Source organism: Pyxicephalus adspersus, chromosome 6, assembly GCF_032062135.1.
Source record: "Pyxicephalus adspersus chromosome 6, UCB_Pads_2.0, whole genome shotgun sequence".
NCBI classification, from domain to species: Eukaryota; Metazoa; Chordata; class Amphibia; order Anura; family Pyxicephalidae; genus Pyxicephalus; species Pyxicephalus adspersus.
The window spans coordinates 58,109,244-58,129,812 of NC_092863.1; the positions used below are offsets into that span (position 1 = coordinate 58,109,244).

The 20,569-nt window shown below is 36.6% G+C and overlaps 1 protein-coding gene across 1 annotated transcript; it reads left to right on the plus strand.

The window, feature by feature from the left end:
• The first annotated feature begins 1,118 nt into the window (after positions 1 to 1,118).
• SUDS3 (SDS3 homolog, SIN3A corepressor complex component) lies at positions 1,119 to 17,238 on the plus strand. The gene is made up of 11 exons (XM_072415964.1): positions 1,119 to 1,380; positions 3,318 to 3,387; positions 4,174 to 4,229; positions 6,159 to 6,230; positions 7,753 to 7,772; positions 8,415 to 8,571; positions 9,396 to 9,541; positions 10,407 to 10,428; positions 12,057 to 12,162; positions 15,721 to 15,805; positions 16,342 to 17,238. The coding sequence occupies exons 1-11, from the start codon at positions 1,257 to 1,259 to the stop codon at positions 16,438 to 16,440; spliced, it is 957 nt and encodes a 318-aa protein (XP_072272065.1). The 5' UTR covers positions 1,119 to 1,256; the 3' UTR covers positions 16,441 to 17,238.
• The last annotated feature ends 3,331 nt before the right edge of the window (positions 17,239 to 20,569 follow it).

Below are 20,569 nucleotides of genomic sequence, written 5' to 3' on the forward strand. Positions count from 1 at the left end.
CCCAGTCCTCTTCTGTGTACGTGATCTTTGGCCATCTTGATTGGTCAGACTAAATTAACCGAATTCCCATGCATGCACACAGGAGTTTATTCATTACGTCATGCCACGATCGAATACTGGGCTATTCATGCAAAATTCAGTGTATATATTAGAAAAGATTGGGAACAGGCAGGTAAGAATGTTTCATTGCAGGAGAGACATCGCATGTGTATTTAAGGAACCTGTCTAACTTTTTTATTTGTTGGGTTTATTTTTATCACTAGGTCTTTCTACAGTGGAAACCTCAACGTATTTATGAACAAGCCAGCAAGTTACACACACAGGGCCTGATTTATTAATACTTTCCAAGACTGAAGTAGATAGATTTGTGCTCAATTTGCTGCATGTGTGCTCAATTTGGAGATAAAGAGGAAACCCTCAATGTGGGAGGTTATGTAACACCCAGTTTATAATCTGGATTTAGAGCCATCTGATTTTGGTCTGCTCCAGCTTTAAAGGGAAGGCAAAAGATACAGTGTTGTACCAGTGGCTAAACTTTCAAAATCTTTTCTTTTGCTGATGTCATTAAAAAGTTGGTACGAGGGTGGAAAAAATGCATCACAAAGGAAGGTAACTGTTGGAAAGTGATATCATTTGTTTTAGATATTCTTAATAAATAGTGTTAAAAATGTGCAGAAACTTTTTGTACTTGTATTTATTAAAAAGTGATTTTTTTTTTTTTTTTTGCAGTAAACCTTTCATCCAGCTCCTAAATTATTCCATGTGTCATTTCCAAGGCTGACATCTCTGCTTGTGTTCTTTAGTTACTGACACAGTACAATAGGCAATACTGCACACTATTGTGTGTAAATTAGTGTATCTGTACAATACAATCCATTGTTCAGGACTACACATCCCACAATGCCATGCGCTACTGAAGGCCCCAGTCAAACGAGGGCCTTTGTTGTTAAGTCCCCCATTAGATGCCGGTATATTCATTGTTTTTTTTTTGCAGCACATTTATACACGTATATTATCTGTGGCGATAATTCTGTATATGGAGTTTTATTTCTAAAATGTGTATAATTCCTAAGGTGATTTTATTTAAAAGTTCTACGTTGAATGTGTAGGAATTGCAAACGACAGCCGGAAAGAGGAGTCAGGAAGTGTGGCAGTGTAAGGACCCCGTTGCTGTGCGGCGGCTGTTGTATCCTGTGCCGAGGGGGTGCTGGGTGATCGCTGGCTCCTGCTTGGAGTGGCTATTTGTTGGGCGCACCATGAGCTCGGTCGGTGTGATGTCCCCGGCAGCTGCTGCCGCTACTGATTACTATGAGGAGGAAGATCTGGAGAGCGCGGAGGAGGAGGACGACCGTAGTTTCCGGGGCCGGGAGTCTGATGAGGGTGAGAGATGCTGCAGGCTTTGTTTACATTCAACTTTAAAATTGGAACTAAAGCCTTGTTGGTGTGTGCGAGCTTTTACTATTATTTACAGGTCTGCATAACATTCTTACTGATAGAAGTGCACCCTTACTTTTCCCTGGGTGCCCCCAGCAATGCTCAGCCCGGGATCTTGTCACCCCTCTACCCGCTGAAGGTGGCAGCTGAGGAGTCAGGGGACACCACCACCCCCTTTGGTGCCAGGGCCACCGTCTGATGGCATTTTCCTTGGCACCTATCTGGGCTCTACACTGCATGGGCCATAAAGTATAGACAAGACGCCAACAGCAGCCAGGGAAATGTTTTTGTTTTTTTGGCAAAAGAGATTTTGATCCAGCAATCCTGCAATAGATTTGGTCCAGGATTTAAATTATTTGCCAACCTGTAACAAATGACAAATTAACAGCGTAGTTTACCAATGTACTTCTAGTGCCCACCCTTTGGGCCCATTTGCAGTTGCAGTGTGCTAAGATTTAGCCGCAGTTACTCCCCCCCCAAAAAAAAAAAAAAAATTGACCTGAGACTGTATTACTGACATTTGACTATGGTAGGGACATTAGATTGTGAGTTTCTTTGAGGGACAGCTAGTAATATAGTTCTCCCCAGCCTGTTTTTGGTGGGCAGGCTGCCCGACTGCTGTGCCCCCTCCACCCGGCTCTTATCAGCAGCTCTAAGGACATTGGAGAGGGTGCCCCATTGTCAGCTGAGAAGTGCCAGTAAGGAGGGAGAAAAGCACAGCTAGGATGAGATCTGGACACAGGCTGTCCCTCCCCCATCTCATAGCTGAGGTGAGTCTCCTTTTGAAAAAAACAAAAACATTGGGTAACAATGTCTCTGCCCAGTGGGTGTGTAATGACATCAGCAGCAGCAAATTAGCTGTGTGTGTCATTGCATGTCACATTCTACTGCTCTCTGTGTATATAAACTGTCATGTCTCCTAAACAGTGTCATAATGATTTGAAGTTAAGTTAGTAGTAATCACCATTTCAGCACCCCAGCTTTTAAAAACTTTAACACCTTTGGCAACCCCCCCCAAATGTAATTACTATGTTATCATGAGAATATGAAAAACTCCACCATTAAAACACACTGCCCTGATACACATTACTGCCCACTTCTAACACTTGAACCTCAATTTCTCCGGAAGGGATTACACTATTAAAACATGGAACACTAGGCAGTTGGATTAAAATACACAGCCCTGGACTGTTGGGGCATAACCTAAAAAAATGCTGCATTCTAACAAGCCAGGCATTAAAAAGTTGGAAGAAAGTATAGGGGGAGGGGGTAGGTAGAACACTGACACAATAATAGGGGTTACTGGATGCCTGTGGCATACATAAATGGGAGAACTAAAAATGCTGTATCTTCCCCTGCCCACTTTTTTGTTTTACCACCTGGCTACAGTTTCCCCCCACCCTGCTAAAAATATTTCTGGTGGGAACACTGAGTGGCATGATTATGGACTTTGTAAAGCACTACATAATATGTTGGGGCTAAATCAATACTTTGTAATAATATTAATAAAAATAAATCATGTCGTTTGGCATAGGTTTACAGTCATAGTGTTTCAGAAAGTAGGACATGCTGCTGGTGCCCTGTAGCAGTGTGCTGAATCACACAGAAATAGGCAGAAATGGGCAACACCAACAGCTCGTTTTTGACTGCTCTGATTTGTCAAACAGGAGACAAATGCAGTAATACCTCTAGATGTTACCTGATTATAAACCGAGATTCGTTTTATAATGGAATTTTGAGGGCAGGGAAAAAATGTCAATGTGTATATGGTATGTACATGTTGTAATTTCTGAAAGTATAAAAACATTTATGTACAATTATAAATACCTGTTGTATATCTTGTTGTGACTAGTTAATAATTTATATATTTCATTCCTGTAAAGACACTGAAGATGCCAGTGAGACCGACTTGGCGAAGCATGATAATGTGGATTATGTGGAGATGAAAGAACAGTGAGTACTGAACTTGCAATATGGCGCACGTGTTATTAGACAGGGATGCATTTTGCAGGAAACTAGATCATACGCCCGCAGTAAAGCCTCAGACAGGCTTTAGATTTTCGTCTCCCAAGACAATAATTTCTGATCATTTTGATTATACGTTTGTGGCTTGATGTTGTTGTGATGTGTTGTTTAATATTGGGGAAGACGCAGCAGTTTGACTGCTCATTCCTCATACCCCCCTCCTGTCCTTTGAACAGATGAGCAATACTCTTGCTCATACTTGCTGTTGTTTTAAATGATCACTAGTGATAAGTAAGTGCTTTCTTTACTTTTGATTTTGCTAGGTTATTCATCAGTTATTTTTTTTTATCTTTTTGCAGGAGAAACATTCTAATTCTTAGGCTTGTTTGCCTATTTTATTTTGTACCCTTGTTATCCTGCAAATACCACTTTCTTAGGGTGACCGCTTTCGTTTACTGTTCTGTGAATGGAGTATAGACGAGCACATTTTCACCCTAAGCTGCTCTCCTGATTTGAACTACAAACACCTCTTTCTGTCTTCATCTCCATTACATGTCATTTATTTGCTTTATAATGCGCTGCTTTCTTTTGTAAATATCGGTTACTGTTATACAGTCAGTACTGTCCTAAAATATTAACATAAACTTGCCCTTGTATTGTTCTGTTTAGTAATGCAGAATATTTCAAGCTATGGTTCACTTCTTTTTTCTAAATGTAGCTAACCCAAAAAACATTGTTTTCACATTTTAATTTAGCCGTATTGTGTCTCTATAGGATGTATCAAGACAAGTTGGCTTCTCTCAAAAGACAGCTGCAGCAACTTCAGGAAGGTAAGACGTATTGCCTTCACTTTTGGCTCTTCTTGAATAATAAGATTTATGGTAAAGGCTCAGCTTGCAAATGACCAAAATAAATTTATTCTGTGCTTCTCAATTCATTATACTACATAACATATACTGTTTTCTGTTTTTGTAGCAGTGTTGATATGTTTCTACCCCTATGTGCATCTCCATTAATAATATTATACAGTATTTATGTAGCACCAACATAATACGCAGCACTGTACAGTGTACAAGTCTATAGTCATGTCACTAGCTGTCCCTCAAAGGGGCTCACAATCTAATGTCCCTACCATAGTCATATGTCGTTACCACAGTCTAGGGTCAATAATGGGGGAAAGCCAATTACCCTAACTGCATGTTTTTTTTTTTTTTTTGGAATGTGGGTGGAAACGGGCATACATTGTCATTGTTTCCCAGGCCTCATTGATTGGGCAGGAAGCTAAGCCTGTCTGGTTCTATCACAAAAAAGAACTATTGTGGCACATATTAGTGAAAAACCTAATACTGGCCAATAAAGAGATATCAAAACACACAGAACATAGCAGCTTGCTCCGTAGCCACAGTTCATTCAGAGTTGAGGTTAATACCCCTGTTCACTGCTAAAAGCACCTACAGTTGGTACGTTACCATAAATACTGAATTATGGAGCAATGGAAGAAGGTCTAGTTGATCACTTTTTTTTGTTTTTTTTAAATAGATCATGAGGATAGCTGTGTGTGTCATTTAAGAGATGGCAGCACGATGCAATGAGAAATAGACAGCAGTGTGATAAAAGGATCTGCTGCTAATGTCTTGGTGCCATATACCACATGGCATCTTCAGGGATCTTGTGGGCTCTATCTCTCTATTAAAAAAACAGACACCAGGCACACATCAAATGTTTGTTTGCTGAAACATTTTGGAAAAAAAGATTCTTTGGAACTGTAAATTCTGCTCATATATGTATATGTTGCCAGTAAAACAAGCAGCTGTTGTCATACATGGCTCAGTTGATTTATTTCTCCAGTGATGCAGAAATAGCCAAGATTTAAAGATTTCTAAAAAGTGAAACAATAAATAGGAGACAGCATGTCTATTCTTAGTTATAATTATCTGAGTGCAGTGAAATTTCTGCTTGACTTAATTGCAAATCTGTAATAGGATTATACACGTTTGCTTGTCCCCAGACATTCATCAAGTTTTAACCCTTTGAGTATGCAATCATGCAGTTTAGAACTATATTTTTAAGAGACGGCATTCTAACTATATTTAAAGAAAGATAATGGTATGATTTTTTAAGTATATATATATATATATATATATATATATTTATATATTTGTGTTTGTGTCGTAGGGTCCTCCCCCTATTTGTATCTTTGCACACTGTATTAATATGAAGATGCAACCTTGGAGGGTTGGCTAACACCTACAGTAAATGCAGGGTAGTTTTGTATTATGGTGGGATAGCTCCCAAATAAAGTATTTGAGCATTAGCTGCTTTTGTTCCCCATACAGGGATAGGGTTTTCTATCCCTACTCCTTATTATATATTTTTATGCTCAACCATTTGCATAACATAGATACCATCACTGCATGTAACAGTGTAGCTTTTCCTAGGTCTCCACTCTCATTTTTGTCTGATGCTGCATTTTGTAACCTAATTTAGAGAATTTAAACATTATCTATTTCCTGGCAAAAATTGAAATAATTTCAACAGAGGCTTTCTTTTTAATGAATAATTACATCACTATCATCTCATTCATGCATATAATATGGATTATACAGTTGTAATGTGTATAGTAGGCTTTGATCAAGCAAAATACATTAGTTAACGGTTCCCTAAAAAAAATGTTGTATCAAAATAAAAGTCTTTGTTTTCTTGTTATAAAGCTGTTCAGTCATCCTAATGTTAAAGTATGTTTCTTTTTTCTTTCACAGGGACATTGCAAGAATACCAAAAGCGCTTGAAAAAGTTAGACCAGCAATACAAGGAAAGACTCAGAAATGCAGGTAAGAGCAGATTTAACACATTTTCAAGAGCTCTTCTGTAGTTTTCTTTTTTTCAGGTTAATTTTAAAGTAAACATGCGGCTATCTCTTTATTTTAAATGGCCTACATAATGTATTTTGATTTACTTTAAATCTGACAAAACAAGCATTTAACCCTTGCAGTGTGGAGGTATCTCCAAGTCAAAGGTTAAAAGCCCTCTTTTTTTTTTTTTTTTTTTTTTTTTTTTTCTTCTAGGGTAAATGGCATTGACTTGTCCAAGACCTTTCCCCCCAGGCAGCTGGCACTCTCCTCTACCTTTAGGATGCTACAAGTTGTGGGTGGACATTTGTCATTCACACTTACAATGCAGGACTGCTAGTCCTGCATTGTATAGGATGATATCAAAGTCCCTGCAGATGATGCTATGCTAAAGTAAAATGGCTTGAGGGGGTCCCTGACACAAAAGAACAAACTAAATGAAAGAAACACAATACATTTTACTGGCACTCTACATGAAACCCAGTATTTCACTTTGCGGTGTCTATATGGGGGCTGCATTGCAGAGTAGTTTTTAATTTCCTTTTTTTTCTAATAAATTATTTGGACATGCTTACTGCGATTCCTTATTTGGTAGTTTGTAGAGACAGGTTAGAGTCACACCGCAGATTAGAACTCGCAGCTATGATATAATTCATACTTTATACTTTGAAAGTGTGTTAAATATAAACTTTCATGTTTGTGTGTCTTTGTGTCTGCAGTCTTCCTATGATGTTCTTATTACAAAAAGGAATGTTGCATTTGTTTATTTATAAATGTGGAAACCTAGTAAAATTAGTTGTTCAGATTTTCACCTAACGTTCCCATCCTAAGCCAAATAACTGCTTTTATTATGCACATTTTAATATGCTGTGCTAGACTAAATTGTCAAGCATTATAGTGCTCCATTTGTGACTGCTACAATGTATGGTCCTCAGGCTCACCTTTCTCCTCTGAAAGCCCAGAATTGCTGCAGGGTATCCCCTGTACCTTTCTTTCCATAAGTACTAAAACGTCCACACCACATACATTGCATTTGGGGTGCCTGTACATGTGTACATGCCTATTGTAGAGCAAACATGGTATCCATATGCAAGTCAAAGAATAATTTTGGAGCCACCCATTCTAGTCTTACCCTAGAAAGCTTTGTGTGTGTAGTGTGTGGTGTGTGTGTGTGTGTGTGTGTGTGTGTGTGTGTTTTTTTTTTTTTTTAAATATCCTTTTATATCTTATCATAGTTTTTTATGTATATTAGGTCCTTATTACCTCAACACAGTCTCATTTGTTATATATAATGGAATATAGGTTAATTGAACACTCAAGTCAAAAGATAGGCATGTAGTCATATAACACAGTTTAGAGAATGTTTATGAACCCGGAGGTGGGTTTTATCTATTGTAGCAATGAACAGACTCAAACATTGACTTACCTACTGTTCATATTAACTTATTTTATTTTGAAACTCTATTTTTCATAAAACTAACCCCACGTTCCCTGACTCTTTCAGATCTCTTTCTGCAGCTAGAGGTAAGTACATATTTTATTTTTCCTATAGAGATATGGTCATATGTTATATCCATTTAGGTTCAATGCATCCAAAACTGGGATTTTAGCTTTTGGTAGATGCTGGAGAGTTACCTATTTCATATATCACTTAGGTACTCTGTTGGTGATATCTTGAAACCTCTGTTACTAGGTCCGCAGAACTGTTGTAGACCTCTAGATTTTTAGCTCCAGTCCAAAGTTGTTACAGCTCCAGACCTACGGTTGATGTAAGGGTAAAATCTTGTATTGGAGCTTCAATAAAAAGTATTGTTCTATGTAGTATTTATATAATCTGGTATTCAGTTTCAAACTATATGGTTAATAATGGCTTTTATTTGAACTTTATTGATGAATCCTTTTAGGGGGAGAAAGAGAAGAGCCCTAAGGGGATAGAACTTGGTCACTAAATTAAAAGGTTTTCCTGAATCTCTGATGCAAACTGTCATGTGTCCTGTGTTCCTCAATGTTCAGTGAGAACTGTCTGTTGGGGATGTAAAGGCATTAACAAAAGTAAGGGCTGACTTGGAGCATTAGGCTCCACCTATAGCTAATATATCACATTGGAATAGACTGACCCTTTCATGGTTTACAGAGAAGCAATAAACCATGTGTTTAAATTTGCAGACAGAACAAGTGGAAAGGAACTACATCAAAGAGAAAAAGGCAGCTGTCAAGGAATTTGAAGATAAGAAGATTGAACTGAAGGAAAATCTAATTGCAGAACTGGAGGAAAAGAAGAAAATGATTGAAAATGAGAAATTAACAATGGAATTGACGGGAGGTATGATCAGTAAAAACTTAAGATCTTCTTGTTACAGTCCTATGTAAAATTTACAAAAGCGAAAAGCTTTTGTACAATCTGCAGCTCTTCCAAGCATTTTTCACATTTACAGTCTACTAATGGTGCGATTTGAAACTCCCTGTTTTTTTTTTTTTTGCATAAGGAGTACATTTTTAAAGATATTTGGTATTGCTGACATCATTGTTTCCTCTTAAGTTATGGCATTGTGAATTTTAAGGATAGATATACTTTAGGAATAGAGCCAATACCTTTACAATTTGAGGGAAATTCCCTTTTAGGGAGTTGTCATCAGAACAAGTGTTCCATTGCAAGATTTCTCCTCTATTCCTATTCTTGTGGCAAATCTAAAATGTAATATTATACCCTCACTTTCATTTTTAGTAGCAATTATGATGGAAACAATTAGGGGGACTTTTCCTAACTGTAACGCAGACTGCAATAAAATCTGGCCATGGTTGTAAAGTCATCACCAACAAACTAAATCAAAATGTTTTACCTTTAGTTTATACTTTTAGCATGTTTTCTATTTCTGCTATGTACCTACTTATACAGCAATGTATGTGTCCATATTTAAGAGGAGGGTGGATAATATTTTTGTCTGGGCAACTACATTATATAATGTATATGTATATTGCAACTGTCCACCCCCAGGACAAAGCATGTTTGCAAAGCATGAAAAGTAAACAAACAAGCAAGCAAAGTAAACAAACAATATCGTCTCTTTAAGATTTTATTATTGTGAAGGTCTTTAGTTGCTCCTTGGTAAATTGTTCGGTTCCAGTAAAGTATTTTTTTTTTTACAGATTCCATGGAGGTCAAGCCTATAATGACTCGAAAACTGCGACGACGGCCCAATGATCCAGTTCCAATCCCTGATAAGAGGAGAAAGCCAGCTCCTGATATCCTTTGTCTCATAAAAACAAATTGCTTTACTGTATTATATACTTTGGTGAAACACCAAAGCAATCCTTTGCACAGAGGTTAGGTTTTAATAATTTGTTTTGTACAGTAGAATTCTTGCAGTATTCTGAGACATGCTCTAGCCTAATATATTTTCACCCATTCATGACACCACTGATTATTTATATATATATATTTACTCTTTTTACAAATCACTGTGATAATATTGCAACTTACTGTAGATTCTTTATGTGTAATATATTATTTAAAAGTGCATCAGTGAAGAGGTAAACACTCTTGTTATGGCTTTATAGGAGAAAACGGGGGCGAAAACTGCTGAAATATCACCACTGAAGTCCCCGAGACATGAACAAAAAGTCAGTAGGTTATTTAAGCCACCACTGATCTGATGTTTTTACAATAGATTTTAGGATAAACTTGATTATGAATTGTTCCAGAACCCTTTAGCAGTCAGTCTGAGCCCATACAGTCTTTGGAAATATGAGCTTATCTAAAACATTCTGAACTGTGTATGGGCTTTTTGTTAACATTTACTTTCTTGTTTTACTCAATATGGGTGGGTTATGTTGAATTTATTTTTTTTAACCCTATTTACTTAAAAGTAAATGTTTAACACCTACTGAGGAAATCGTCACCTGCCGTTTCAACTTGTGATTCTTATTTAAATTTGTTTAGTTGCTGTGTGTAGACTCTTCAGCCTGTCTGTGCCCACCTAAAATAAGCATGATGTTTGGGATGAGCTGACATTTATACCTTTACCCAGAGCTCTGGGTTCTTGCAATTTAAACTGGTTATGTGGTATTTTGTATATCGTCACTTTACATTTTAATGTTTATATTAATTTATCTGTTTCTGTTGTTTGACTTTGTTTTTGTGTTCTTTCTTTTTAACAGTTAAAATCCCCAAAAAGACCAGGTGAGTAACCATAACAAGCAAATAACAATCACAGAGATGGCCTCCTGTAAGGGGACCATGTATCACTCTAATGATTTTAAAATCACCATATTTGTATATTTGTTTTTAGATTGTTATGGTGAGATGTTTTTTGCATACCTTTTATTTCTGTTCCTGTGATGTGGTCATGTAAAGGTCAAAAACTTGGTAGCCAGCACACTTCCGTCCTGCAGCTTTCTGCAGGAAGAAAGTCCCCCCCCCCCAAATCCCTGTAAAACAGAATGAGGTCAACATCCAGTTCTGGCTACCCATTAATTGCAGCACTATGTTAAGCCCTAATTTCAGACCTAAAGAGAACTAACACACATTTTTTTTAAAAAAAGTTGGAACTCCAAGTGATGTCCTTCTCCCAGTCTAGGAGAATGCTGTTAATTATATATATATATATATATATATTATTCAGTTTACATTTTGTATTAAGAAATTTAGCTTTAACTAGTCACCTATTTGATGCTGGATTTACAAAATGACAGACAAATATTAGGATCTTCTTTCAAAATGTTTTTTTTTTTGGCAGATTTGCTATGTATTTATGTATGCTGAACATTGTTTATAGGATACTGCCTAAGCTTTTTTCATTTCATACAGTTACTTATCTCTCAGTGACCTGCATGTGTCTTCAGTAAACACTATTTGGAGTGTACAACTCTTCCACCTTAGCCAGAGTTTTGCATTTAAAAAAGGGGCTTAAAATCCAATCTATTTAAAAACAATATCTGGCAGTGTTGTATTTATATATTATTCACATGTGTATTTTTGTTCACGGCTGGGTGAATCTTGGCGTTGCTCCTTACAATGCATAATATAAAACTAAGGCTCATTCTGACACCTAGTGGCCAATTATTAGTGCATCAGTCACAATAGTAAATGCTGTATCTTCTAACTAATAAACGGGTGAGTCTAGGTCAATTTGACAACGTTTAAGTACACCCCAAAGTATATGTATTTATTAATAAAAGTAACGGTTTTTGTATAGCACCAACAAAATATGCAGAGCTGTACAATAAATTGGGGCTACAAATGACAGATACAGACAGTGACAATCTAAGAGGTAGGGGAAGTAGCACACAGTAGGAGTGGGGTTTCTAATAAATACCATAATAAATACCACATATACATGACATCATTCCCGTTCCCTTGTTAACAAAATCCTGTAACCTGCAGGCATGTTATGCAAAAGTTGTTGATAATGGTATTTATGGATCTATCTGTGAGCCTATTAGGAATAGAGCTGACTTATCTTTTGTAGTGATTAAATCAGCCATCAGTCTGGGACCACACTGCACATCTAGAAATCAAAAAATTTCTAATAAACGAAAAGTACTTTGTTGCTGACTGCTGCTAATGTAGATCTGTGTCGAGCTAAGACATTTAGATGATTGTTAGGCGGTTTTTCCATGAATCCTTGTATAATTGTTCAGCAGAGCAGTCTTACTGCTGTATATCAAATCCTCTTTGTTAATAAAGAATTATTCTGTATACAGGTGACAAGGATTCATTTTTCAGCTTATCTTGCTTAGCTATCATTCCACCATAGTAATCAGTCGGTATTGAGGGACTGTACTTATTTGTATTTTTTTTCTTTGCAGTATCTCCATCAACTCCTGAACATCTTCCTGCTACCCAGACTGAATCCCCTACCCAGAGGTTTGAGGCTCGGATAGAGGATGGGAAGCTGTATTATGATAAGAGATGGTAAATAATTATTAATGCTTATTGATTCATGCTTGAAGTCATAATGATTGTAGAAAAAATGCTTCATTTTAAAAGTAAAACAACACAAGCTAAAAATCTGCTTTGGTTTTATGAATAAAATCTACTCATATCTTCATATTCTTTATGAACAAATATCCAGCATAGATGGCAAAATTGATATGTAATGAGTATTAAAAGGACCTTTTTTTGTGTGACTGAAACAAGAACTATCTGGGTTGCAATCTGCTAAATTCAAGTCTGCACTAAAATGAACAGTCGGAGTGTAAAAGGGAAGGGGTTAAAAGTTGTTAATCATTCCAATATTTCAGATTCCTAAACTGTGCTGCATATTGTACTTTATAAAGTTTTGGTCCTCAGGCACCTCTAATATATTGCAATGTAGAAACATTTAGACTGATTTCAAAGTTCAGGATAGTAATACTAACTATTTTGAGTAAAGCTGGCTATACCTTCTAAGCACATATTGGTGGAATTTGCCATTTTTTTTAACTGGGTTGCTCTCTTGGGGTTGTGTTTTTTTTTTTTTTTTAAAGCTTTTCCTAGGCGAACTGCTCCCTGCTGCACTCGCTTATGCCTGGACAGTGAAGAAGCTGCTACAGACTGATCATTTCGTATTTTTATCATTATGTTGTGCCACCGTAGCATTCTTTTTATTAGCTCATAGCCACTGCAGCACATCTGCTTGGCTCATTTTGCTGCTTCTTGCTCTTAGAAATAATCACCAATAAAATAGTGCTTAAAATATCTCAAATTCAGGTACTTCCACTACTTCAGTTGATTTATTAAAATTATTACACAGTATATAGTGCCATCATATTACGCAGCGATGTCCAAAGTCACTAGCTGTCCCTCAAAGGTGCTCACAATCTAATGTCCCTACCTCATTCATATGTCTTTAATACACAAAATAAGGTCAATTTTGGGGGGTAGCCAATTAACCTGTCTGCATGTTTTTTTGGTATGTGGTAGGAAACAGGAGTACCTGGAGGAAACCCATGCAGACACAGGAAGAACCAACAAACTCAGTACACATAGTGTCCTGGCCGAGACCTGGGTCAAACCTGGGACCCAGCGTGGCAAAGTCCAGAGTACGAACCTCTGAGCCATCGTGCTGCCTCTATATCTCTTACAGTGGCAGCTGCAGCATGTAAATTCACAAGCACTACAGCTAGGAATTTGCTTACCTTAATTCAACTGACTGAATCACTTCTTTATCCTGCAGTTGTGGTCTGGTCATATGGTACATTATGATTTTTTTTTTCCTCCACTCCTGTAATTTGGCAGTGGGTGTTTTTGATTTTTTTTTTTTCCTATAGCAGTGAGACAAATAAACAAAACAAAAATTCATGCTCATTTAATAAATATTCATAGGAACATAACTTGTTTTTAACAAGCTTTAAAATTGGCATAAAGGTGTACAGCCACTAGATGTCACTGTTTACACACGAATGGGGGGGGTTTGTTGTAAAAAGAAGGAAAATACTTTGTTATTGTTGCTATACAGATACCGGGTTTTTTATGACCAGACACTGCTTCTTTGAGTAAAGCTGCGTACACACTTCCAATTTTTATCGTTGGTAAACGAACGATGAACGATCCTGCACGATATCTGCGAACGATCGTATGGCACCGATCCTGTACATACAGATAACGACACTATCGTTCAAAGATATTGTACACACGATAGATGTGTTCGTTTGAACGATACAGGAAGTGACGTGCACCACAGGAAGTGAGCGAACGTTCGTTCACCGCGCATGCTCAGACCATGGACGATCACTGAACGACCGTACACACGATAGATGGTCAACGATCGTCGTCCAATCTGATCCGCCGGTCCGGTCGTTCATTTCCAACGACTATCCTCGTTCGTCTGCGTCGTTGGTTACTTTTTTTACGAACGATTTTTGGCCAATCGGTCATTCGTCGTTCGTTCGTCGTTCATTTCCAACGATAAAATTGGAATGTCTTCTTTAAAAAGTATACAGATAGGTGATTCTGACACTTTATTTGGCATCCATAAAAACTTGTTCACAGACTATGCCTGTGTGCAGCGTCCAAATTATTTCATGACAAATTTTAAGATTTGTTAAAAATTAGGCTTGAAAGCTTACTGAATTGTTTCACTCGTTGATTGAGAAATGCTTCTTAATATATGAATATTGCAACGAATTGAAATATTGCAGATATCTGATGAATGTGTGTTTTTAGTCTTGTTAAAGACTATTATATAGTCTTTATATCGCAATGCAAATTTTTTTAGTCGGCTTTTTGCTTTAAATGCAGTTTCCTTATGTTTATATATGTTCAGTTACCATAGTAGGTTATGTGTTCATTTTTGTAAAATGGCCTTTTCTAATAAATTGTTTACATGCAAATTTGCATATTTTCAATATCCGCATATAAAACATGAACAAGATAATCAAGGTAATGTGGTCAATGCTGTTTTTTTATTTTAAACCCTGGTAATCTCCTCTCCGTACAATAAAAAATAACTTACTAGCAGCTTGGCTGTATAATGTTTTGAAAAATGAAAACTTTTCATCTAAATTATCAATGTTTTGTTTGAAGAAACTTATAAAAAGGCATTCATGTTTAAGGGGTCCTATAAATTTCATGTTGTTAAGATGTAACACTTTATCTATCCCTTTATAACTTCATTTTTTCATATACATTTATCTGTTAAGCAACAGAATATTATTTGTCACTGTAAAAAATAAAATAAAATACAGATAGTCCCCAGGTTAAGGACATCCGACATACGTACAATTCCTACATATGAACGGGGCTTCCCTGCTCGGTCGAGTGCAGGACAGAGGCTTGATGGGGGGGCCGTTTGCATGACTTGCAGAAGAAATCTTTTTGCTAAACACAGCTGAGGTTGTGGGTGATTTTAAGAGCTGAGCTGATCTGTAGCATCTTGTAACTCTTTAATGACCAAGACAAACTCTGCAGTTGCTTCTTTTTTGCAAATCAAAGTATAGGTTGCTCTAGAAGTTATTGAATGTCTAGGCTGCATAAATTTTTTTTTGCTTTGTTTGTGGTTAGCTCACATTAATGGATTTTTTACAGTAACTGACACCATGCTGCCTTAATAATATGTTGAAACAAACATCTGTCCTAACTGCATTTATTAAAATAATGTACCTGTTCGGATTTACATACAAATTCAATTTAAGAACAAACCTACAGTCCCTATCTCATATGTAACCCGGGGACTACCTGTAAAGGCTGCACATGACAAACCTGCGTACTTGACAAATGCAAACAAGGAGGAGCACACTGTAAACTGAACCTATGATCCAATCATTAGAGAGTAGTACTGCCATTTATTAATTTATTCAGAGTAAATATTTGCTGTTGCTCTACTATACCATTTTTGCGAAAATGCCATCAAAACAATGGACCTAAAATTTTCAGGGTTTTTCTTTTCTTAGAAGGAAATGGAATGTGTATTGAAACCGGTGGGTGTATTTGGATAGTGATTTATCTGAATCTAACTTCTTTTTAATGCTTTGTGTCTCTGATTCCTTTTAGGTATCACAAGAGTCAAGCAATATACCTAGAATCAAAGGACAACACCAAAATCAGCTGTGTGATCAGTTCAGTTGGAACAAATGAGGTACATGAACATCGGAGAAGAGCAATAAAGTTTAGGTCATCAACTGTTTGGGGAGAGCATTTTTAAATGCATCAGCATATGTCCATGTGTCCATGTTAATATGCAGAATAATATGAGTAATACAATATGAATGGGGAATATGTGAATATGCAGATGGCAGAACTATTACATATAACTGCAAAGCGGCAAGAAGGGTCAGTGTATGAACATACCAAAAGCGGGTCTTTTCTTGCTCTTCTTTTTTTTTTTTTTCTTTAAACTGAAAATTGCACAATATTTGTAGTTTCCATTGCTTTTGGCTTTATTTTTATATTTGCTACTTTGTCAAGATAGTTTGTAGCTAGCTCAGAACTGCTTTATTTTAATTTGTTCAATATTATACTGTATATACTTTGTACTTTTCTTGCTAATTGAAAACATTCAATATTAGGTGTCCTTTTTATGTATAGTCTTTATCAGCTCCTTAATTTAGAAGATTAATCTCCATTTTTTCCAGTCATGATCTCTAATTATATTTACTAAACTTTTTTTGGCAGATTTGGGTGAGGAAAAGCAGTGACAGCACAAAGATGAGGATCTACCTAGGCCAACTACAGAGGGGTTTGTTTGTTATCCGGAGGCGTTCTGCTGCATAAAATTTACTGGTCTCTCCTGTCTCCTAATGTGACAGTTCCTCTGACACATCATCTTTCATCTGGATGACAGCTGGCGTCACTGACCTGCGCAGACTGTAATGCAAACTATGATCAGTGAACATTACCTTGTATAGAAGGATTTTCAAATCCTTTTCAGCATCAGTGGTACTGAAGACTGGAGGGAATATTTTTCAAGACAAGTCACTTATTCTTCAGTATATCTACCCCTGAAGATTTCCTTGTGTTTTTCTTGTCTCAGTATTGAGCATCACAAAGAGTCAATTACATCTCCTGCAAAGAGAAATGTTTTACAAAGTTCATTGCTATTGCAGAAATTAGTTACTTTTTAGCCAAATCTTCACAAAGCTCACAGTGACTAATAACCGTTGCCATTTTTTTTTCTTTTTTTAACTGTTTATAATGATATGTTTATGTTTTACTCAAGCAGCAATTTTTAGAAGCAAAATAAAAGGCAGGGAATAAGATCTTAGATATTATTCATTATACATTTCATTGTGATGCAACCAGTGCATCTTGCTCATTTTGTATTTCAGGTTTGGTGTTGACGTTTTTTAAGCTATCATAACCAAACTGATAAATTCATAATTCAAGTAGGATACGATCTCAGGAATATTTGTGGAAATAGTGGTTCTTTTGTATTGCTGTGCTTCTGTTAGTTGTCATTATAATATTGTAAAACTTATCTCTGGTTTCTTTGAAATGTATTCATTTTAACATATTTGTGTTTCTTTACTTGTTGTGTCTGTACACAAGGACCATAAACGTTTTTAAAAAGAATTTGTGTTCATTTTAAAATTAATAAGGCTTCTGCTGACACATACAGGTGCCTCTGCAGCTATTCACATACCTTGGAGAGACCTGAGACCCAGCACACATTGTGCCTGATTTATTAAAGCTTTTCAAGGCTGGAGAAGATACTTTCTTCAGTGAAGCTGGGAGATCCAGTAAACCTGGGAGATCAAGGCAAGGTCAACTAAATACAGCTCCTGGTGGGTCCAGTTTGCCATCTAGTTTGTGTGTATAAATCTTTTGATTTCACATGCGTGTTGTTTACACCTACTCTAACAGGTACATTTCTTTTCTTACAAAACCAATTGTAATAGTTCAACTTCATTTCTGTGGATAGAATTGTTAAATGTAGCCATCACTAAAATCATACAAATTATTGTTTTTACCATAGTATGCTATGGTTTATTTGGTCAGAGTACTCCTTTTTTTATGACTGTTTGGCATTCTACTGTGGAAAATATTGCTCATGGATTAAATATTGCTGCCACAGTTAAAGAAACCATTCTGAGTGGCTGAGCTTGAACAATCCAAGTAGCATCACGTGCATTCCGCATTTTGTTATTCGCCTGCCAGTATGATAGGCAGCCTCAGTAACTAGAAGGATGGAGAGAAAGCTTCATCACAAAATTCCAAAGCTTTGGAAAGGCCTAGAAGTTAACTGAGAAAAAAAGGTTTTAGAGACAGTTGCAGGTATACACTTTATACTAGTAGCAGTTTACCCTTCCCTTGGCAGGTTCTTTAAAATATAGACTTTAGTTGGTATTTTAGGATTCACTATCTTGAGTGTCCTGCTCTGAGAACTTTTTTTGTTTCTGCCTGTTCCGTTGGTTTAGGTTTGTTTAACTTTTTACTTCAGCAGCATTACCTATGCAGACCCTGAAATATGTAAAATGTATATTTCCCTCTACCAATTCTATTTTCTTAATGATACTGCAGCACACATTGGTTGGCTTTTAAGGCCAGCTTCACCCTACTGTTTAAGGCACTTTAAAAAAAAAAAGGTTGGTTTGTGGATTCTCTTGAAAGATAATCAGCAATGAAAAAGTACAGTTTTTTATAAAATTGCCAATAACCCTTTATTGTGGCATTCATGTGAAATTGCTAGGTATAAACAGTTTATTGACAGATGACTGTGACTGGAATTGTGTTAAATAAATGTGACTTGTGTAAATAGCAGAAATATCTACTTTTGTAGTGATGGATGTTAGTATGTTTGGTTGACCAGTTAGCCCGAGATAGTGAATTGAAGCTGAGATCACTTTTGTAGAATGGGCTCTAATTCATTGATGTTTTAGCAACCCATTTGTCTGATTGGGTATCTAAATTACAATTAACAATAAAGAGGTTATATTGCAGTTTGTTTCAGCTTTCATTTCATATAAAACCATTGGCCACAAAGAGCAGTCCAATTTATGCATTCATTTGGTAATGTAATTTACTTGTTTTGTTACCTCTGTCTTTGATTGTATGTTGTACCTGATATTCTGAAGTTTGTCATTTAGCCAATCACCTCTTGCATTTATAAATAATCATCTGAATTTGAAGACTAGCGTTAAAAGGAGGAAATTGTTGTCGCAGCAAGACCCAACCACTACATTGTAATGAGATTCTAACCACAATTATAGTGAAAAGATTATATGATGTGTCTTGTTTGGGATTTTCATGAAAGTCACACTTTGGGTATGAAGAGATTTTTTTTTTTTTAATGTCAGATAAAAAACACTGCCAATAGTTGATAAGAATTTATGCATCTGTTTAATTTTCAACAGCGACCAGCAAATGGTCTTTGGGTTTAACCTCCTGGGCGGTTCATTTCTGTCTGGTTTTATATGTCTAAAAGCGGTTTTTCATGAAATTTTTTCACAGGTTAATATAATAGCACGAGTAAAATAAAGTTTGAAACACAAAATCATGTCAAAATAATAAATTAAATAAAAAAAAAAATTCAATTTTTTTTTTAATTTAAATTTTAAAAAATAAATATTATACGCATACTATTATATTATACTGTAAAATAAGATAATGTACTGCTTTTACACATATAAATTTACAAATTGATTTGAATTTCCCAACCCGAACGGAACGTCTGCATGTACCGATGTCACCGGGAACTCCCCGGTGACTCATCGAGTGCAGAAGACGCCAGCTGGAGGAAGAAAGAAGAACCAAAGGATGACGAGGGACACTGGTTTGATCAGGTAAGCGCTTTATTTACTATCTTTGGGTTAACGCTGGGAGGGTAATAGACCACAGTGATTCCCTGAACCTTCAGGATTTCACCATGGCTAAATAGGGGTTTGGTGTGAGGCAGAGCCATTGATACATTGTTCCTATCTAATCCACCAATCAAAATCATCTGTAGCAGGACCTGGACGATCTATAACAGATTACAAGATGTAATACCCAAATAATCATTATGCTTAACAATTCAATTTAGATTTTATTAATATACAGTATTTATATAGCACTGACATTACACAGCACTGTACAAAGTCCGTAGTCATGACACTAGCTGTTCTTCAAAGGGGCTCACAATCTAATGTCCCTACCATAGTTTTACAATGGTCTAAGGTCAGTTTTTTGGGGGAAAATAATTACCCTAACTGGATGTTTTTGGAATTTGGGAGGAAACCTGAGTACCCAGAGGAAACCCACAAAAACGCGGGGAGAACTTGTCCTGGCCAAGATTGGAACTTGGGACCCAGGCCAGAGTGCTAACCTTTGAGCCACTGTGCCACCCCAGATTTAGGGAATGAATAGAAAGTGTGCATTACACAGAATTTTACTAACATTCCTAGGGCTCTATCAAGCAGGAAATCTGACATTCCCTGGTGGGCATCGTCCCAGTCTATGATTTCCAAAAGCAGTAAATTATTCCCACCAGGGAATGTCTGAGGGAGTGTCAGATTCCCTGTGTTATAAATAGAGTGTGACTAAGGAAAAAGTGAAAACAATTTTAGACCTTGGTGATAAAGAAGTTAGTACAAGTTATGTCTATTTGTCCAGTCAGGACCAAATTGTCATGAGCTGGTCTCCAAAGTTGATGGAACAGAGGTACATTTTGAGAGCATGTTGAAGGATATATGTCTTTGGAGATCAGAAGTCCGCATTTTTATGTTGCATTGTGAGAAGCTGGAAGTCTTGTTTCCAGCATTTATTTGCGCTTTCAAAATTTAAAGTACAAGAACATCTCTATACTGATTGTGACTTTTAACCAGTTTATAATATAATACTCAGAAAAGTTTTCATTTATTATTCGGAATCTAATTATGCACAGATTGTATCTGCACAGCCAAATCTCAAGGTCTTCTGCTTTGTA